Source organism: Hippocampus bargibanti, linkage group LG08, assembly GCF_051943395.1.
Source record: "Hippocampus bargibanti isolate YZ-2025 linkage group LG08, ASM5194339v1, whole genome shotgun sequence".
In the NCBI taxonomy this organism is placed as follows: domain Eukaryota; kingdom Metazoa; phylum Chordata; class Actinopteri; order Syngnathiformes; family Syngnathidae; genus Hippocampus; species Hippocampus bargibanti.
In genome coordinates, this window is record NC_142741.1 from 10,740,226 (window position 1) to 10,759,189 (window position 18,964).

General features: G+C 39.2%; 1 protein-coding gene across 2 annotated transcripts; it reads left to right on the forward strand.

Annotated features, from left to right (window-relative positions):
- The first annotated feature begins 2,642 nt into the window (after window positions 1–2,642).
- Window positions 2,643–18,210, forward strand: gtpbp8 (GTP binding protein 8). 2 transcript variants are annotated; one of them, XM_089002359.1, is made up of 7 exons: window positions 2,645–5,118; window positions 5,223–5,376; window positions 8,189–8,287; window positions 9,241–9,371; window positions 11,372–11,471; window positions 16,769–16,887; window positions 17,744–18,210. In XM_089002359.1, the coding sequence occupies exons 1-7, from the start codon at window positions 4,949–4,951 to the stop codon at window positions 17,826–17,828; spliced, it is 858 nt and encodes a 285-aa protein (XP_088858485.1). In that variant the 5' UTR covers window positions 2,645–4,948; the 3' UTR covers window positions 17,829–18,210. The 2 variants fall into 2 exon arrangements, with proteins under 2 accessions (XP_088858487.1, XP_088858485.1); XM_089002361.1 differs by lacking the exons at window positions 16,769–16,887; window positions 17,744–18,210 and adding an exon at window positions 14,015–14,180 and having other exon boundaries at window positions 2,643–5,118.
- Window positions 18,211–18,964: the final 754 nt, after the last annotated feature.

An 18,964-nucleotide genomic window follows, 5' to 3' on the forward strand; every position in this document is an offset into this window, starting at 1 on the left:
CGTATGTGGCCCACGGGCCGTAGTTTGCCCATGTCTGGTATTGCCCAATCCACGATCCACACTGCTTGCCACAGGTAGAGCAGGTTAAGGCATTGACTGGGGTTGTGGGTATGGCACTGGCATGATGTATCCTTTGACGTTTCCTGGTCCGTCGGTCACCTCGGTATTCCTCAAGTTTCAGTATGCCTTGTTGGAAGAGCTGCCGCCAGATGGAGTGTTTAGCTGCAATGTCCTCCAGCTGGGTCGGTCGGGTTCAGGCCGCATTTTTTCATGGCAGTCTTCACCTGGGCTTTATAGCGTTTTTTTTGGGGCCTCCTGCCAGGGGACGGCCGAGATGGAGCTGGCCATAAAGCACCTTACGTGGCAAGCGTTCTTCTGGTTTGAAGTCTCTCAGAGCAATTTGCCCATGGGGACCTCATTTTGCAGTCTCTCAGAGCAATTTGCCCGTGGGGACCTCATTTTCAGTCCCCACGGGTCGACGAGTCCCCACCGGGCTCACGCACAAACGTGAACACGCACATGCACGCACACACACACACACACACACACACACACACACACACACACACACACACACACACACACACACAAAACAGCGCTACTGCCCAATGATAGAAGCTGTGTACCACATAAAAATAATCACCGCGGCCGCATTTGGCCTATGGGCCGGACTTTGGACATGGCTAGTGACTTGTGCAAATATAGTACAGTGAGACCTCAACTTACGAACTTAATTGGTTCCCAGACATAGTGTGTAAGGCGAAAAGTGTGTATCTAAAAAAAAAATCCCATAGGAAACCATTAAAATGGGAATAATCCGTTCCTGCGTTTCCATAAAATATACTTTTCAACTAAATAAGCCTTAAAACTACACACAACATACCTCATTCTATGTATAATAAATGTGCAATTGGATTGTAATGAAAGAAATACACTGCATTGTATCATAAAGTCACTTTATTTACATTTGTGATGGTCATTGATGGCTTGATGGAATGGTGTTGGAGGTTGAAGGTCAAAGGGAATTGCTGTTTGGAAAGAGATGCACATTACATGAGGACTGTAATTAAATAAATAAACTGTGCTGTAAAATAAAGTTGTATTCCCCTTTTTGAAGGTCGTTGATGGCTTATGGAAGGAGAGTCACCTTCCATAAGGAGTGTTGGTAACTTAACCTCTGGTGTGGCTTCTCTTCTTTTTTCTTTGGGGACTCTCCTCATCATTTTTGCTGATTAAAAAGTTAAAAAGTAATTGACACCTGTTGCTTTCTGACTTCTAAGGTCTTACGAAGCTGAGGCATCACATTATTGTTCATCATGTTGATCATTGTCATAGCCACAGTCTTTTATGAATGGAACTGTTCGGTAAAAGCCTGCATCATTCCACTTTGCCAACATTGCCTTTATGAGCTCACTTGATGCTGCAGCCATCTCCTCCTCAGATGTTCTGTTACTGGCTTTAAAATCCTCAATAAGCGCCGAACTTCCAGGTTGGCGCATGGCGATATCGGCGTGAATTAGCCGTGCTTTCTTACATAAAATAGGTTTACACACGCTGTCGCCGGATAACTGCTTTTCGTTACTCCAAATTAACAGAAGTTTTTCAACTTCTTCGATTGCCCGAGACCGTCGCATTGAGAGCACGGAAGCACCTTTTGCAACAGACGCACCTTTGAAGGCTTTTCTGTTCCGGAGAATGGTAGCAATGATTGACTTAGCATAGCCGTGCTCGGCCCCTAAATCACACAAACGCACACCTCGTTCGTGTTTTTCAATTATCTCCTTCTTCTCAGCGACTTTGTGCCTTCTTGGGCTGAACACGAGCCTGTGGTGGGTTTTTTTTCGGTCTCATCATAGTAAAATTATCAGCAAAAAGCTAAGTAAGTAAGAAAGTAGCGCCGGCTGGAGCGCTGTTCGGTCGTGTGCTTCCGCCGAAGATCACTCCGCCAGATCCAAAGGTCGTATGCTTGATGGACCAGCCGTGGTGGGTCTCTAATATGAAAATAGTGCTTATTATAAGTTTTAATTTTCATAAATTTGACGTTCGTAAGATGAAAAGTTCCTAATATAAGGCGTTTGTAAGTTGAGGTCTCACTGTACATCCTCATGCAGGGCCGCGTGCACACACTTATTACACACTTTACAAATAAAACAAAACACAGATGAATTGCATATGTGGGCTGCTGCGAGACGTTATGACTGTAGCTCCAATGTTCTTTTCATTAATTTCTGATGAAAAGCCTCGACATGCAAACATTAAACAAACAGGCAATGAAAACGAGGGTTAAATCGACTGACTTTTCCAACATTCATCTGATATTTTAGATGTTATGTATTTGATAACAATCGATGAGGTTTATTCAGCCGTCATATGTAATTTTTTGATGGTGTCGGAAGTTTCGCCTCCTATCCAAGAAGCTTCGTCTGCGAAACGTCCGACACCTTCAAAAAAGTACAGATGACGGCTGAAGAAACCTTCTCATCGATGGACCACTCCTGTACGACTGAGAGCTTACACAGACGTATTTAATAACAATGACTGGGTAGCACCAAACAAGTACATGTTCACATTGTTTCGTTTCTTGAGCCAGAGAAGGAACGTTTTATGTAATGGTCGATGTTTCAGGCGGATTTTTTTTTGTTACACCCAACAAGGAAGAGGGATTAGTCAATTCTTATCACAGATAAGTCTTATTTTATTCTTAATTATTTCTGAAATATTTCACATTCCTTGCATAATACGGTTGAGCAATTGAATTGTTTTTTTTTTCTTTTTTATTATCGTTTTGCAGGACTTACTTTTACCGTTATCGATCACATCTGGATCCACCGCTTGATTTAATTTGATTGAAGGGCCGTTGATTTGTCGCGAGAGGGATCTTTCCGTCAATTGATCAATTGCCGAGTAAATTAGCCATTAAAGGTTATTATTTTGCGATGTGTTGGCTTCCGTGTTATGGATAAACTGGCTACCACAGGAACTGGCTACTGATTGAAACTGTTGCGAACCTTACCTTAACCTTGATTAAACATATATGCTGGTTACACTTTTCAACCTTTCTAAAATGTATCCTCGACCTCGTTTTAACTGTGAAATTACCTTTTATAATGAACCCTGTATTTATCCTTACCAATTATTTTGGTGGGACCTAATCATTTATGCCAATTATTTATGTATTTCACAACCATCATTGAACATTTTTAACTGTCTAACTGTTCAATCGTTAAATAAAAACGTGAAACAAAACGGTTCGTGCTGTGACAGATTGTCAATATAATGCATTAAATGGAGAGGTTGCAGTTCAAAACAATTAATGTAAAAAAAGCGAAAGTTGGTCTCATGTTAGAAAACTGGGACCACTGTATCTCAAAATTCACTTCATTCACTTCAGCTGAAAATATCAAAATTAACCTTCTCTGTCCACATATACATACATTATAGAGAAAAGGCTTTGTGGGGCTTAATCTTACAAAACTATGACCAATTAGCACCCAAAATAAATGTGCACACCACTTCCGATGCCCACATCAACATATTAAAATATCAAAGCAATTTCACCAGTATTTTAGATTTTTTGGGGCATTCCCGTCTTCCTCTCCATCACTGCGCACTCAGGTTTAATGTCATTGAATGAGGAAGCTGTTTAATATTCATCCGTCCATTATATGATCTCCTTTATTTTCATGGTTTGTGGGTGTGCTGGAGCTCAGCCAACTTTGGGGAGTAAGCAAAGTACACACTGGACTCTTTGTCAGCCAATTGCAGGGCATGGATAGACCAAAAACAAACATGCACATTCACAATTACATTCAATGACAATTTAAAGCAAGGGTGTCAAACTCATTATTTGCACATTGTAGTTATGGTTTCCTCTCTGGGGACGCAATGAATTTAGGGACGCCTTAGAGTGTTTAATATTGCATAGAGAGCACACAACAAATTAATAATAATACATTTTATTTTAAGCACCTTTCAAAGCTCTCAAGGACACTTTACAGTCACAGACTAATAATGAATAAGTAGTTTTCAAAATTGAAGTAAAAAATAGTGACTTTTATTGTGGTTTAACAGGGACAGTTAGACATTTTGATTCGGACCGCATGGGTTTTCTCCGGGCCTCCGGTTTCCTCCCACAGTCCAAAAAACATGCATGGCAGGCTGATTAAACATTCTAAATTGTCCCCTGGTGTGAGTGTGGAGTGACTGGTTGTTTGTCTTTGCATGCCCTGCAATTGGCTGGCAACCAATTCAGGGTGACACCTATGATTTAAAGTGTTCGGTTTATGTTTTTTTGAACGTGGCAGGAAACCAAAGCATCTCAACTCCAGACACAAAGGCCCTTCATCAAATCAGTGACCTATGCCCGATCAGGCAGTTCATGTGTATAAAAATCCCAAATACTAAGGGAGTAGATGGTTTGGTTTTCGGAGATTGGTGTGGGCACAGGTAAAGTTTTGGATATACATTTTGGTGGTTATTGGTCCAAGGCGTCTCACAAGCAACATGAAAGATTTTCTCTACTGTATTGTGAATGTCGATGTGGAGTTAAAAGATTAATGCTGATAAAATTCAACATATTTTGGGGGGATTGTTTTGCTATTTTTTTATTGAAATTGGCAAAGCTGCTGCTCCGCATTTGGTAATGATAGGTCTTCGTTTTCATGTATTAAGTCACTTTCAAATGTTTTCATGCACCTGTGTGTTTCAGACTGTCTATCAATGAGCTGTATTTGATGCCATGACACCAAGGAATAAAACATCATCTTCGGGACAACAAAATACCTGCTACATTAAATTAAAACTAACATAATTAATTTCCAAATTAATGCAGTATTTTTTATGACTATTTTTTTCTCGATGTATCAAATCCAGAACTTGAAATAAATTTGTTTAAAGCTTTGATGGCATTTTAATTACATTGTGTTCCTTTCCAATTCACTTCAACCAGATGTTTTGTCGGCAACCTGTACAATGGCTTCAACCTTGGATGCAGCTGTGTGTTCTCATTCGAAAGAGAGTTCACAAGTTGGCCTCACTCAAAGAAGCCAGAAATTTATCCCCAAACAAAGTGAAACGCTTGCTGTACCCTCTGACAGATATAGAAGCATATCTGGACAGGTATCCTTTCTTTTTTTTGCATATTACGCCCGATATTCCTTGTCTCACGCCCACACGATCAAATATCACACAGACATGAATAATTATTTTCAATTCAATTTCAGCTCTGTGGATATGACACAGTTTCACCTATTTCATCCCAATGTTGATGATGTTCTAAAAGCTGAGAGGTTCTTTTGCTCCTCACCATCTCATACAATTGATTATTATACGTCAGCAGAGAGGATGGACCACTCACCTGCGCTAAAACAACCAGAGGTCAGTATAATGCTTTGGTGTCACCACTAACTAAGTATTTTACTTTTTTCCATCCATCATGTGTCCATCATGTGTCATTTAGATTGTGTCCTGTCCATTTCGGCTTTTTAATCAGTGTTGGGGAAGTTACTTCTCAAGTACGATTGAGTTAATCATACTAGTGACTTTCATTAGACATAAATATTTTTTTACAATATGATATGTGTAAAGTAATAAGTTACTCAGTCTTTCAATAACATTTAATTTACTTTTTTAAAACCAAGATCAATTGATTTCAGAATTATTTTGACATTTTGAAAGTAAAATGCAACATTTTGAACGATAACCATAGCTGGTAAACCTAAATTGTAATGAGAATCTTTAAGAGTATAGAGCAGGGTATAATATTTAGTGTGATTCGATGCCTTTGATGATTTTTATCAATAACAAGAAGTATTTTTTAAATTGTATTTGGAGATGATATTGGGTCCAAAATAAATAAATAAATAGTAAATAAACTGTCCACCATAAATAAAATTATCAACACACTAAAATGTATTTCCATACAAAGATGCATTTATATCCCGATCTCTATTCTGTTTTTTATGTATTGAAATATATTTGATCAATCGTCGAACAAATAGTGAGAGATGAAGTATAATTACGTAATTGTTCAAACAAAACTGGATAGAGAAAGGGGTATCTGGCTGGTTGAATGGATGGATATATAGAGACAGACCGTCAGATTTTTTTATAGATGTCACGGTTTGCGAGGTGGTGATGTTTGTGGATCCCAAATAAGCAGGCAGGAAGGAGCAGCAGGTTGTATTGGACAAATTGTATTAAAATAAAGTCAGCAGGAACAAAATCTAAAACATCAGTCATCCAAACAAAAAAGTACAAAGTATCAAAGAAAACCATGAGTAAAAATCTGCCAAGATGAAACAAACCTGACACGGTGAAGCAAACATACAATGACTCGACACGGAATGGTCGTGTCGGGAGTCCTTTTAACTGCCACTGATTGCAACGACCAACACCTGTGCAGCTGCCGTTGGTCGCCAACCAGATCGTGACAATAGGCATTGCATTTTTTTTTCTTTTATGTGACACACATTGGATGTGGGTCAAGGCAATGGGGAAAAAATAGCATTTAGTCCTAATCTTCAAATTTGAAACACACTTCTTCAAACGTGGGTTAAAATCTGATCCATATCGCACAGTATTTGCAGTATTTGCCAATGCCAGCGCGGTGTAAACAACCATTAAATATTGTAATTATTTATCCAAGTAAGGGAATTCAGAACAGGTTCTCTGTTGTAATGCCAACTTGTATAAAGACATTAAAGTAAAACAAGTCAATATAAAAGGGAGTAAGGGTAAATACTCACACAACTACCTCTAAGGTATGGTGTACATAAACGATACACCAAATGAAAATAATGAAATAACGAATAACCTGCGCTAATTTTTTTGCAAACAAAGAACAGCATACCGTATTTTCTGAAATATAAATCGCACTCAAAAGCCAAAAAGATGACCCTGCGACTTGTTGGCCGGTGCGCAATCTCTGAAGTAATATTAAGCCACAACACGTCTCACAACTACTGTCAGCAACCACGATTCCCATTTCCCCCGTACTAGAAGTCGTAATAATGCTAATACGAATAAGACTAATACTACTACTACTACTACTACTACTACTACTACTACTACTACTAATAATAATAATAATAATAATAATAATAATAATAATAATAATAATAAAACATTTCATTTATAAGCGCCTTTCAAAACTCCCAAGGACACTTTACAGTCACAGGATATTTTTTCTGCTGGTGAGCAGCGGCAGCCACACGCGCCAGCATTCACTCAACCTGGAAGTAACATAAAGTTAAAAATTCTGTCCATGCTGTGATATATAAAATGACATTTTATTTAAAAAATGTATTAAAATTAAAAAACTTTGCAAGGTGGAATTTTTTTATAGATTTTGCCATCATTTTCCGGTTTTGGCAAAATGATTAGAAATGGACATTTTCGTGTTTGTTGCATGTTTTTGTATTTATGTCTCAAGATAAACATTTTCATTTAAAAAAATAAAGACCAAAACATGCCATGAATACCTCTAAAGAACATAAACCTTTTAAAGAAGGAAAATTGTTAATCTCTGAAAATTATATTTATTATTCGCATTTGCTGTGGCGACCCCATGAAGGGAAAAGCCGAAAGGAAAAGAAGAAGAAGATTAGCATTTGTGATGAACCCTGGAAATTTTTGAGCTCATAAAAATGCAGAACATACTACCCATGATACTATTCTGCAATTTCTGCTTTCGTATTTGATATCAAAAAGGAAAAATGGAGTAAAATCGGACTGTTTTGTTGACATTCCCTTGAGCGCAGCATCAGCGAATGGGTGCATAATTTATCCACTGCTTCTACTAGACCTCCATGTAAAAGGTAGTGTGACTTATATATGGAAAACGTTTTTAACATGTCATTCATTGAAGGTGTGCCTTAAAAATGAAAAAAGTTTGAAAATATGCGCCTTATAGTCCGGTGCGCTTTATAGTCCGGAAAACATGGCAATTCCCTGCACATTGGTCCATATACCCTGTCAATGTGATTTAGATCAAGATACGTTGAAAGCGATTCCAGAATTATCTAATGTTGTGTTCTCAGCTATGGGTGTTTTTTTGCCATGTGTTTTGCCTCACGATTTTGTTCCAAGAGCCATATCCCTGCAACTCAGTCCAGTCTTGATGACACTGGGCGGCACATTTATCTCCAAAATATCTTGAGATTTCCATGGTGTTGCTGTGTATTTCCAGGTGTGTTTCATTGGCCGAAGCAATGTGGGGAAGTCATCTCTTATCAAATGTCTGTTTTCCCTGAGTCCTGGGGTGGAAGTCAGAATCTCCAAAACCCCGGTGAGTAGTCATAACACAAATGGATGATGCATAATGTAACAATAAGACCTTTTAAATAGACACACATTCTTTCATTTTTTTTATTCCCTTCATTTCTTCTTCTCCTCATGACATCATATTTAATTCATGTCATTTGCGTGCCTGCAGCTATTTTTTATGCAGATCGAAAAGGTAAAAAAAATGGCATTCAAACATTGATGTGTAATACTGTGTACAATATTGAAGTGAAAAAAAAAAATCAGAACTGTAAGGATTTCACGGCGGCCCAGTAGTCTAATGGTTAGCACGTTGACTAGACAGTGCAGAGGTACACATCAATTCCAGTTCCTGCCACCCCATGTGGAATTTGCATGTTCTTCCCAGGCCTCCATGGATTTTCTTGAGGTCATCCGGTCTCCTTCCACATTCCAAAAAAACATGACTCTTCATGCAAAATGTGCAACACATTCCTTCAGTTTTTCATTGATTAGGTTTTTTTCAAAGCTAACACTAACAAATTGACAAAAAATGCAGCTAAACATGGCAGCCGAGTGGTCCAGCGCGGTGTGGGCTGTGGGCTCAATCCCCATCCAGTTTCCCTGCGTGGAGTTTGTATGAGTACTCCGGTTTCCTCCCACATTCCATAAACGTACATGTCAGGCTGATTGAACATTTCAAATTGTCCCTAGGTGTGAGTGTGAGCGCGAATGGTTGTTCGTTTCTGTATGCCCTGCAATTGACTGGCAACCGGTTCTGGGTGTCCACCTACTGCCTTAGACAGCTTGGATAGGTTTCAGCACCCCTGCGGCTCGACTGAGGATAAAGTGGTTCAGAAAAGGAATTAATGAATAAGGATTTCACAAAGCTAAATCATTGTAAGAGGCAGGAGTGTGGCATGAAGCAATTTCTTATAATGAACGAATAAGTTCAATGCTAAATGTCAAAGTTAATGCTTGTTTTATATTATCTTGTAGGGTCACACAAAAAAGATGAACTTCTTTAGAGTGGGCAAGGCCTTCACCATTGTGGACATGCCAGGTTATGGACATCGAGCACCCAAAGATTTTGTGGACATGGTGGAACCATATCTCTATACACGAAAGAAGTGAGATATTGAATTAGCTATTTATTAGATGAAGCCTTGTCATACAAACAGTGCAATTATTTCATGCAGTAGTTTGGGGAAAAACAAAACACACACAAATAAACACATGCATTGCCTCTTTATATCCAAGGTGGCCAATAAACGACATGTATTTCTAATTTAAAGCAGATTCTTTACTTACTTTACATGTATTTCTGTACGTAATAGTCTAAAAATCGTAATTTCTAAACCATACTCAAATTCCCAAGTTGAGATTATTTTTTTAAACCTTATTGAAAATGATGAATATCACTCGGTACAGTACATAATTTGACCTCCTGCACACGCATGTGTTTAATGTTCAATGATTTTTTTCCTTACATTAAAGGACAACCGATACCATTTTTTTATTTCCTAACTGTCATCAGAAAAACATTATATAGCATCTAAAATACCCAAAATAATATGATGCAGTAAAGTCTCGTTATATCTATATTCTCGGGAGTCTGAAAAAATATCGTTATAACCGGACTATCGATATATCCGATCCTGCGGCATGTAAATTTTCTCCTTGCGTTCATAGAAATAGTATCGTAATAAGCAGTACTATCGATACAACCGATATCGATATAACCAATATCGATATAACGAGACTTTACTGTATTTTTAGTCAAATGCAAAACACCAGTAAAAATGACTTAAAGTGTCCAAAAACTGCCACAAATCAGCTCGAAACTGGGGATTTTCAGAAAATCCCGCCCCCAGTTCGTGACATCACGCCAGGTCGTCTTGCCTTTCTCAAGAAACAAAACAATGGGCTCACGCAGTTCAGATTCGGAGAAGGTGCTTTCTTGTTACTCATTCAGTTATGATTCAAATAGTTCTGAAGAGGAAAGCACAAATGTTTGCAAAGGATTCCTCCCATATCAATTTGAGCCGTCAATGACAGCAATGTAGCGTCCCAGACATTGCCCAAGATGACGCCCAAGCTCCGTTGGAAATGGGCTGATTTGTCTGCTTGGAATTTGTGTCAGCTAGTACCAAATAGTAGTCACAACGATTCACCATCGCATTATTTATGTGTTTTCCTTCTAATTTCGCCATCAACACGGATCAACACGAAGTTTTCAGACCAAACAAAGTACCGCAAAATGCATTGTGTGTCGCTTTCTCGGTCAGTGACATACCTACCGTGACGTCACGGTAGGTATCGTCACCAACTCAGAAATAAGACTTCCCGAATGTTCAGCGTGAGTCTTAAAACATAAAATATAGCTAGATGCGGTGGAATCTTTGTAAAATATGCTCAATAGAAGTAATTTGAAGCGATTTTACAAATTATGGACACAACTTGTCCGGAGGCGTCGGTTGTCCTTTAACTAAAATACAGGTCAGACGTCTGAATGTAGGGTTTTGGGATTAAGATCAGTATCCTTTATCACCAGAGTAGTTGGTGGTATTGTATTAAATTTGAAATATGTAATGCTAGATTTAAATGTAAAAGTTCCTTATTTCTTTGTATTGTCACTCCAAGATAAATTGTTTGGAATTTCTATCGACTGTGCCAATGACCATTTTGTACAGTAAACGGCTCCCAAACCCTTTTACTGAGCGAGTTGCTTGTTCTGTAGCCAAAAGGGGACGTAATTCTTCTTGTGCCAGTCCCAAGCCCGGATAAATACAGAGGGTTGTGTCAGAAAGGGCATCCGACGTAAAAGCTTGGCCAAAATAAACATGGGAATCAAACCTCTGAAGATGGAGGACACTGATTCGCTGTGGCGACCCCTTGAAGGGAAAAGCCAAAAGGAAAAGAAGACTTTTAAGACATTTAAGAGTATATATACTCTTAAATGACTGTGTTTCTAAATTAACTTTCTCTGTCTTTAAACTGATTGCAGACTGGCCAGTCAGTTTGATGCTTCTGACTGAAAAACATGTTTCCCCCATGTTTTTCTTGTTAGCTCAGTCAGTTGAAGCATCAGATTATTGGAATTTAACTGTCTGTCCGTGATTTATTGCAGTCTTGTCAGAACATTGTTGTTGGTGGATGGCAGTGTTGGACTGCAGAAGACTGATCACATTGCCCTTGAGATGTGTGAGGAGACTAGATGTCCATATGTGGTAAGATGCATATTCTTCTTTTAAGTGAGAAATGCAAGTAAGCCATTTTTAAAAGTCTCAAGATCAGATCAAGCCCATGAAATACAAACACATCCCAGACTCTGCTTCCTCTAAACCATGGTGTCAAAGACAAGACTCGGGGAGCAGATTTGGCCCGCCACACCATTTTATGTGGCCCACAAAAGCAAATTAAATACAGTGATACAGTGATATAGTGTTGGGTCAAAGTTGGTGTTCTTCTCCTGCTTCATGTTCTTCGCTTGAATTGGTCTAATTAGTCAATCAGCAGTAATTGAAATGATGAACAGAAATATTATTTATTCTTGGAACGGCACAGAGAGATAGAGAGGCCAGTGGGGAAGAAGACTGCTCTTCCCTCAACATATGTTATTTATACATTAGCGGGAATGACCTCATTTCAAAATGAACCAATCGGCTGTGACTTAAGGCCTGGAACATTTGACTGAAAGGCTGATATGAGAATGGTTGAGTGAAGTTATAAGGTAAACTACCCACATATATATAGCATAAAAACAGACTAAACTTAGACACATAAATGAGTGGTTTATAATAAACATTGAATGTTTTAGAATTTGCATATATAAAATAGTCCTATCACCTTGGTTTACGAACACCTTGGCGAACATCTGTGTAAGCTCACAGTCATACAGGAGTGGTCCATCGATGAAAAGGTTTCTTCAGCCGTCATCTGTATTTTTGAAGGTGTCGGACGTTTCGCCTCTTATCCAAGATGCTTCTTCAGCGAACTAAAGTCTTACTGGTAGTATCGGCCCTATATATATATCCCAAATCTCCAGACATGGCGGCGCCGGACACTGCTATGATAGGTCCCTACTCTCAGGTTGGGGGGAGCAGAGGACCACTCCCTGCAGCCCCACTGATGGAGTGTTTATGATAGAGTGTTTATGCACATTAGTAAACGTATGATGTTATCCCATGTTAGTTTAGTACATATTATGTTATTGCATGTTCAATTTTGTCGAACCGTATGAAAGCAGGATGTAACGCGTATCAAGTTTCAGTCTAGGTCCAGCCAACACTGAGTTGTCCGTAGCTGATTGGACAACAGATCGCTGCTGTGGACGTTCAAAAACTAGCCAGAGCGGGAGCTCTCCCCTCTTTGTTCCTATCTTTGTTCGTGTGCTCCTGACTTCGCTCCTGCCGAGACGATAGAAGTGCTTTTTCTGTCTCACTAGAATAAAGTAGTTTTTTGTTCACCATCTATCATCGTCACTGATATTTTTATCACTGAACTTCGTTGAACACCGAACCAGAAGAGAAACAAGAATTTGAACCGAACACCCACCGATTGTCCTAGATTCCTGACTAACGATTGCCCCAGTCCCTCCGGTATCACCTCATCAGCATTACTAAAGTTGCCTAAGCAGGCTATGGTACGAACGATCCAAATTGAACCTCACCCCACCATATCGGTTTAATGAAGGATTTAGCTTTTTTTATGAAAATTGCTTCTTTTACTCCCTTTTCAAACCATCTATGTTCTTTTGCTAAGATTTTAACCTCATTGTCATCAAATGAGTGGTTGCCAGCTTTTAGGTGGATATGTACTGCCAATTGAGGCCCACTAGTGTTATCCCTGCGATGTTGATTTTTGATGTTGATGTCTTTTTTTGAGAATTTGTTTAGTCTCCCCAATGTACTGCTCTTTACAATGTTCATTCTGACAATATATTGAATAAACTACATTACTTTATTTTTCATTTGGCAGCCTATCTTTTGGATGCACTAATTTTTGCCTTAAAGTGTTTATCGGTTTGAAATAAGCAGGAATTTTGTGTTGCCAAAGTACTCTGTAATTTTTCAGAAACTCCTGCAATGTAAGGTACAGCTACTCCTCTCCTTTTTGTATCTTCAGAATTTTTGGTTTCATTCCCTATTCTTTCTTTCTGACATTTGTTAAACGACCACTGAGGGTACCTACAGTTCGTGAGTGCTTTCCTGATATGTTTTGACTCATTTTCTCTGCCTTCGACGCTTTTTTGGCTTTTTGGATTGTAAAGTAATTATAAAAGAGGACAGAGCGCTAAAAACAGAAGTCTTTAGGAAGGTTACACATACTGACCAATACTTTTCGATTTGAACCATCCTCTACAACACAAACTATAAGTTATCAGAACCCTCCAGCATAGGACTAAACTAATACCAACAAGCGTCAAGCTATCATAGCAGTGTTGGCTTCACAGTGCAGAGGTCGCCGGTTCGCGTCCCGGTCCGGCCTCCTTGTGTGGAGTTCGCATGTTCTCCCCGGACCCGCGTGGGTTTTCTCCGGGTCCTCCGGTTTCCTCCCACACTCCAAAAACATGCATGGCAGGCAGTTTGACCACTCCAAATTGTCCGTAGGTGTGAGTGTGAGAGTGACTGTTGTATGTCTTTGTGTGCCCTGCGATTGGCTGGCAACCAATTCAGGGTTATATATATATATATATATATATATATATATATATATATATATATAAATCCTCGTCTCACCCACCATGGGTGGTGTCTGTCCCCCATTTCAGCTCGGGTGCTCTACCAGAGGCCAGGAAGCTTGAGGGTTCTGCGCAGTATCCGTGCTGTTCCCAGCACTGCGCTTTTCTGGACCGAGATATCCGATGTTGTTCCCGGGATCTGTTGCAACCACTCATCCAGTTTGGAGGTCACTGCCCCGAGTGCTCCGACCACCACAGGCACGACTGTCACCTTTGCCTTCCAGGCTCTCTCCAGCTCCTCTCTGAGCCCTTGGTATTTCTCGATTTTCTCATGTTCCTTCTTTCTGATGTTTCCATCACTCGGGACCGCTACATCCACGACAACGGCTTTCCTTTCCCCTTTATCTATGACCACGATATCTGGTTGGTTGGCCATTACCATCTTGTCGGTCTGTATCTGGAAGTCCCACAGGATCTTTGCTCGGTCATTCTCCACCACCTTGGGAGGTGTTTCCCATTTTGACCGTGGGGTTTCCAGTCCATACTGCACACAGATGTTTCGGTAGACTATGCCAGCCACCTGGTTATGGCGCTCCATGTAGGCTTTCCCTGCCAGCATCTTACACCCTGCAGTTATGTGTTGCTTATATATATATATATATATATATATATATATATATATATATATATATATATATATATATATATATATATATATATAGGGCCGATACTACCAGTAAGACTTTAGTTCGCTGAAGAAGCATCTTGGATAAGAGACGAAACGTCCGACACCTTCAAAAAGTACAGATGACGGCTGAAGAAACCTTTTCATCGAACTTTTTGGCTGATGACCGTTAAATTTACAAAAATTTAATCTTGGCATACAAACTATTTCTCGGGATACACACGGAGCGCCACAATGACTGATGTGTCGTTCGCGAACGAGCCATTTCTCCTAACAAGGAAATGGCAGCCAACTTTTTTTTCCCTCTATTCACCACCCCCAGACTTCGCTTAAAACCGCACGTGAGGAGGGGGGGTTACAGAAAACACAGCTGCAAATAAAAATAGATAGGCAGACGACAGAGAGAGAGTTAGAAAATGGATAAAAAACACAGTGAAATTTGGATTTGTTTCAACTTTATTGATTGTTCAAAGGAAAAGTGTAGACTGCAAGATTAAAGTATCCCATCAATCAGGCTCCACAAATAACCCGCACAAGCCATCTGTACACTTGATCAGCCTAGCTAAACAGAACACAATTGATGAGGAATTAGGTAAAATTATCGCAGAGAAAGCACAGCAACTTCACTAGGATATCGTCAAGAGGCAACCAGGAAGTTCGTCATCCATTGATGATTTCAAGGCTAGCCATGGATGGTTCGAGAACTTTAAGCGTCGTCCAGGGATTTCGAGTGTCATTCGTCATGGTGAGGCAGCCAGTTCTGATGATAAAGCTGCCAAAGCTTACAAGGAATCATTCTTCAAGATGGTGGAGGAAGGTGGTTACGTTCCTCATCAAGTCTTTAATGCTGATGAATCCGGCCACTCTGTTCCATCAAGCCATCAACGACCATCACAAAGGTAAATAAAATGACTTTATTATACTGTACAGTTTATTTCTTTAATTAAAATACCACAGCACATTTATTATACATAAAATAAGGTATATTTTGTGTAGTTTTAAGGCTTACAAAATTAGAAAGTAGAAAAGTATGTTTTATGGGGACCTGGGAACTGATTATTCTCATTTTAATGGTTTCCTATGGGAAATTAATGTTTGAGATACACGAGATGTCTGGGAACCAATTAAGTTTGTAAGCCAAGGTATCACTGTATGTCAATTCTATAATGCTTGCACAAGTCTGAACCAAAATGTCAAATTGTCATATTTTAGCCACAATAACAGTGATTAATAGAAACTTCTGTTTTTTAATCTACATATTCATTTGTTGAGTGCTGTGTATGTAATATGTGGAGCTGATTAACCATTTATTTGGTTTCACAAAATTCATAACGGTCCCCCAAGGGAAACCGTATTTACAATGTGGCCAGTGACAAAAATGCGTTTGACACCCCTGCAATAAGTCGTTCTGGTGGAGTTAAGGAGGTTTTCAAAGTATTCTGGCCACGACTCACATGTCCCAAATTAAAGACAACAGTCCACCATCTCCACTGTCCAGAGTGTTAATAGTGTACTTCCCCGAGAAATCAGATGGCTGACCAGTCTTCTTTTCCTTTCGGCTTTTCCCTTTAAGGGGTCGGCACAGCGAATCAGTGTCCTCCATCTTCAGAGGTTTGATTTGCATGTTTGTTTTGACCAAGCTTTTACGTCGGATGCCCTTCCTGACACAACCGTCTGTATTCAAAGCTGGCTTCCATCTCTTAAAAGAACTCTTGCCACAGACAGCATCTCTTACTGCCGGCATCCACCAGGCAATTCGGGTGTTGCCGCCAAGACAGGCACCGTCCTGCTTACAACCATAATTCTGATTGGCTGCCTTAACATTAGAGGTGCAGGACACAGTCCACTAAGACGTGGGAAAAGCTTTGCTGGAGGTGGGAATTTAAATTCCTTCTGTCAGACGGTCCCAACAGACCCTCAAAATACATTTGGGTCCGTCGGGTCGGACCGGCATCTTTCCCCACTATGAGAGCAACTCACTACCACAGAATAGCTTTTCAGAAAGCTTGGCGAGGGCAAACATCATGCTTCATGTAGGGGTGTGGAGGGTTTTAGTTTGTTTGTGTTTTTTAATTTGCCAAAGTCCTAACTGGCTAACAGACCTCCATGGGACATAATTCAGAGTTTTTATCAGAATCTAACAAACATTGTTTTTGCAGATGGTGGTGACTAAGATCGATAAATGTACTCGTGGCTCACTGCTGATAAATTTACTGAAGTTTCAAGAGGTGATTAAAACCCAGACAACAGGCTGCTTTCCCCAGCCATTTTTGGTCAGGTGAGCATCAATTTTTTTCTTTATTTTTTCCATTGAGGCCAACTAATATTTCTGAAGGATTTGCTGCTATCCAATCCCACATTGTAGTATTTGATGAATGCTTGCAGTAGGTTGGATTACAGATGAACGTGAACAGTACAGTGTCCTGCTTTTTAACCATAGACTGTTTTAAAGTAATTCAAGACAAAGCGAGGCAGACCTATTGATGTTAGGTATTTTATACACAAGGTAGTTAATTGCGCTTCACATAATTAAAAGTACATATTAAAGCAATTACTAACAGAAGAGTTCAATGAAGTCATAGCAAAGTAAAAATTCAATTCCTAAAATTAATTAAACAATATTTGAAAAATACTTTGAAATACTTTAATCATGGTATGGGGGGGCATAACTCATATAATGTTTTGGATTTACTCAATGTTGTCAAGTGTGAGCACACAATACATCATTATCTTGATTTTTTTTAAGTACAGGAACTTTGTAGCTGCATAGTCTATTTAAAAATATTGATCTGGATCTGTTATTTCGTGCAACTAGCTGACTTTTTTTCTTCACTTTTGAACCTGAATTTGTTAAAAGCATATACACTGGAGGCTGACTATGGATATATCTACATGGGTACATTAGTCCATTTGCATGCAGGATAACTTTACCATGCTTGGAACTCTGGGCTCTATTGAATTCATGTTATTTTCTTTACAATACAATACATTACCATATATCACTACTGCCTATCCCCATCGTGATTGATCGATAATCATGATTTTATAAATTATGATTTTGATTTTCTGACCTATTTCTCTACCCCCGCAACCCCCCCCCCCCTCCACACACACACACACTCACACTCAAACAGTTCCCACAGGTTTTCTGGAATCTACCTCCTGAGATGCTTCATTGCTCATATAACAGGCAATATCCTTTTAACAGACACATGTTGATAGAGTGTTTATGCACATTAGTACACATATTATGTTATTTCATGTTTAGCTTAGTATACATTATGATTAGTGCACGTTTAATTTCAGTCTAATAGCATTATCAATCTTATTAGTTCAATAGTCGTTGCAAAGAAGCAACAGCTCCAACTACAATCTAAGACCCTCCCAACACAGAGTTGTTCGTAACCGATTGGACGGGAAGATCGACTTGTCCGCAACTGATTGGACAACAGATCGCCACTGTGTATGTTCAAAAACTTGTCAGAGCGGGAGCTCGTTCTCTTTGTTTCCTATCTTTGTCCGTGTGCTCATGTCTTCGTCCCACCGAGACGAGAAGTGCCTTTTTCTGTCTCATTAGAATAAAGTAGTTTTTTGTTCACCATCTATCGTCGTTGCTGATATTTTTATCACTGAACTTCTGACGAAACCGAACCAGGAAAGACGAACAAGAATTTAATCCGAACACATGTCAAAATTGATTGTGCACTAACTTTGTGTAAAATGATGGTCTTGGGTTTTCCGTGTGCTCTCTTGAGCAGTGTCATATAATAAATGCTGAAGTTTGAAGACAAACATTGTATTATGTGTTTAATGACAAAGCCCAGATGAACACAATTTTTTTTCTAGTTTGGTGCTTCTCATTGTCCCTAAGCAGCCTGCTTGATGAAGATACCGTGACTGATTGTCGCAAAAAGAAATTTTGCATGCCATCGTAATTTACTGTATCATATTATAAGCACGATATTGAAAACCAAACTTCAAAATCACAACCTAGGCAATGGTAAATAAAATTATAGGTACATCCTATTAATTTGTAACTAGATGTACATTATATTTTAAGCTGAGTTATTTGGTCATGTTATTTTGTCAACAAGGATGAAAAAAAAATCTAAACTGTCAAGTGTTAATTGTAAGAGAAATAAAACCCAAGAAGAGCAGCCAACTGCAGTCATAACATTTTATAGAAAGTAGTGTGAAAGGGGTCAAGGTCACTAAATGAAAATCATTTGCACTGCCCTTGCTATCACTTCATAAAATGTAATCTAGACAGTGGGGTTGTTTCCTCAAAATGTATCTTCAGTAGAGGAAGAACATTGACGGCTGAATAAACCTTTTAATCGAAAAAAAAGATCTAA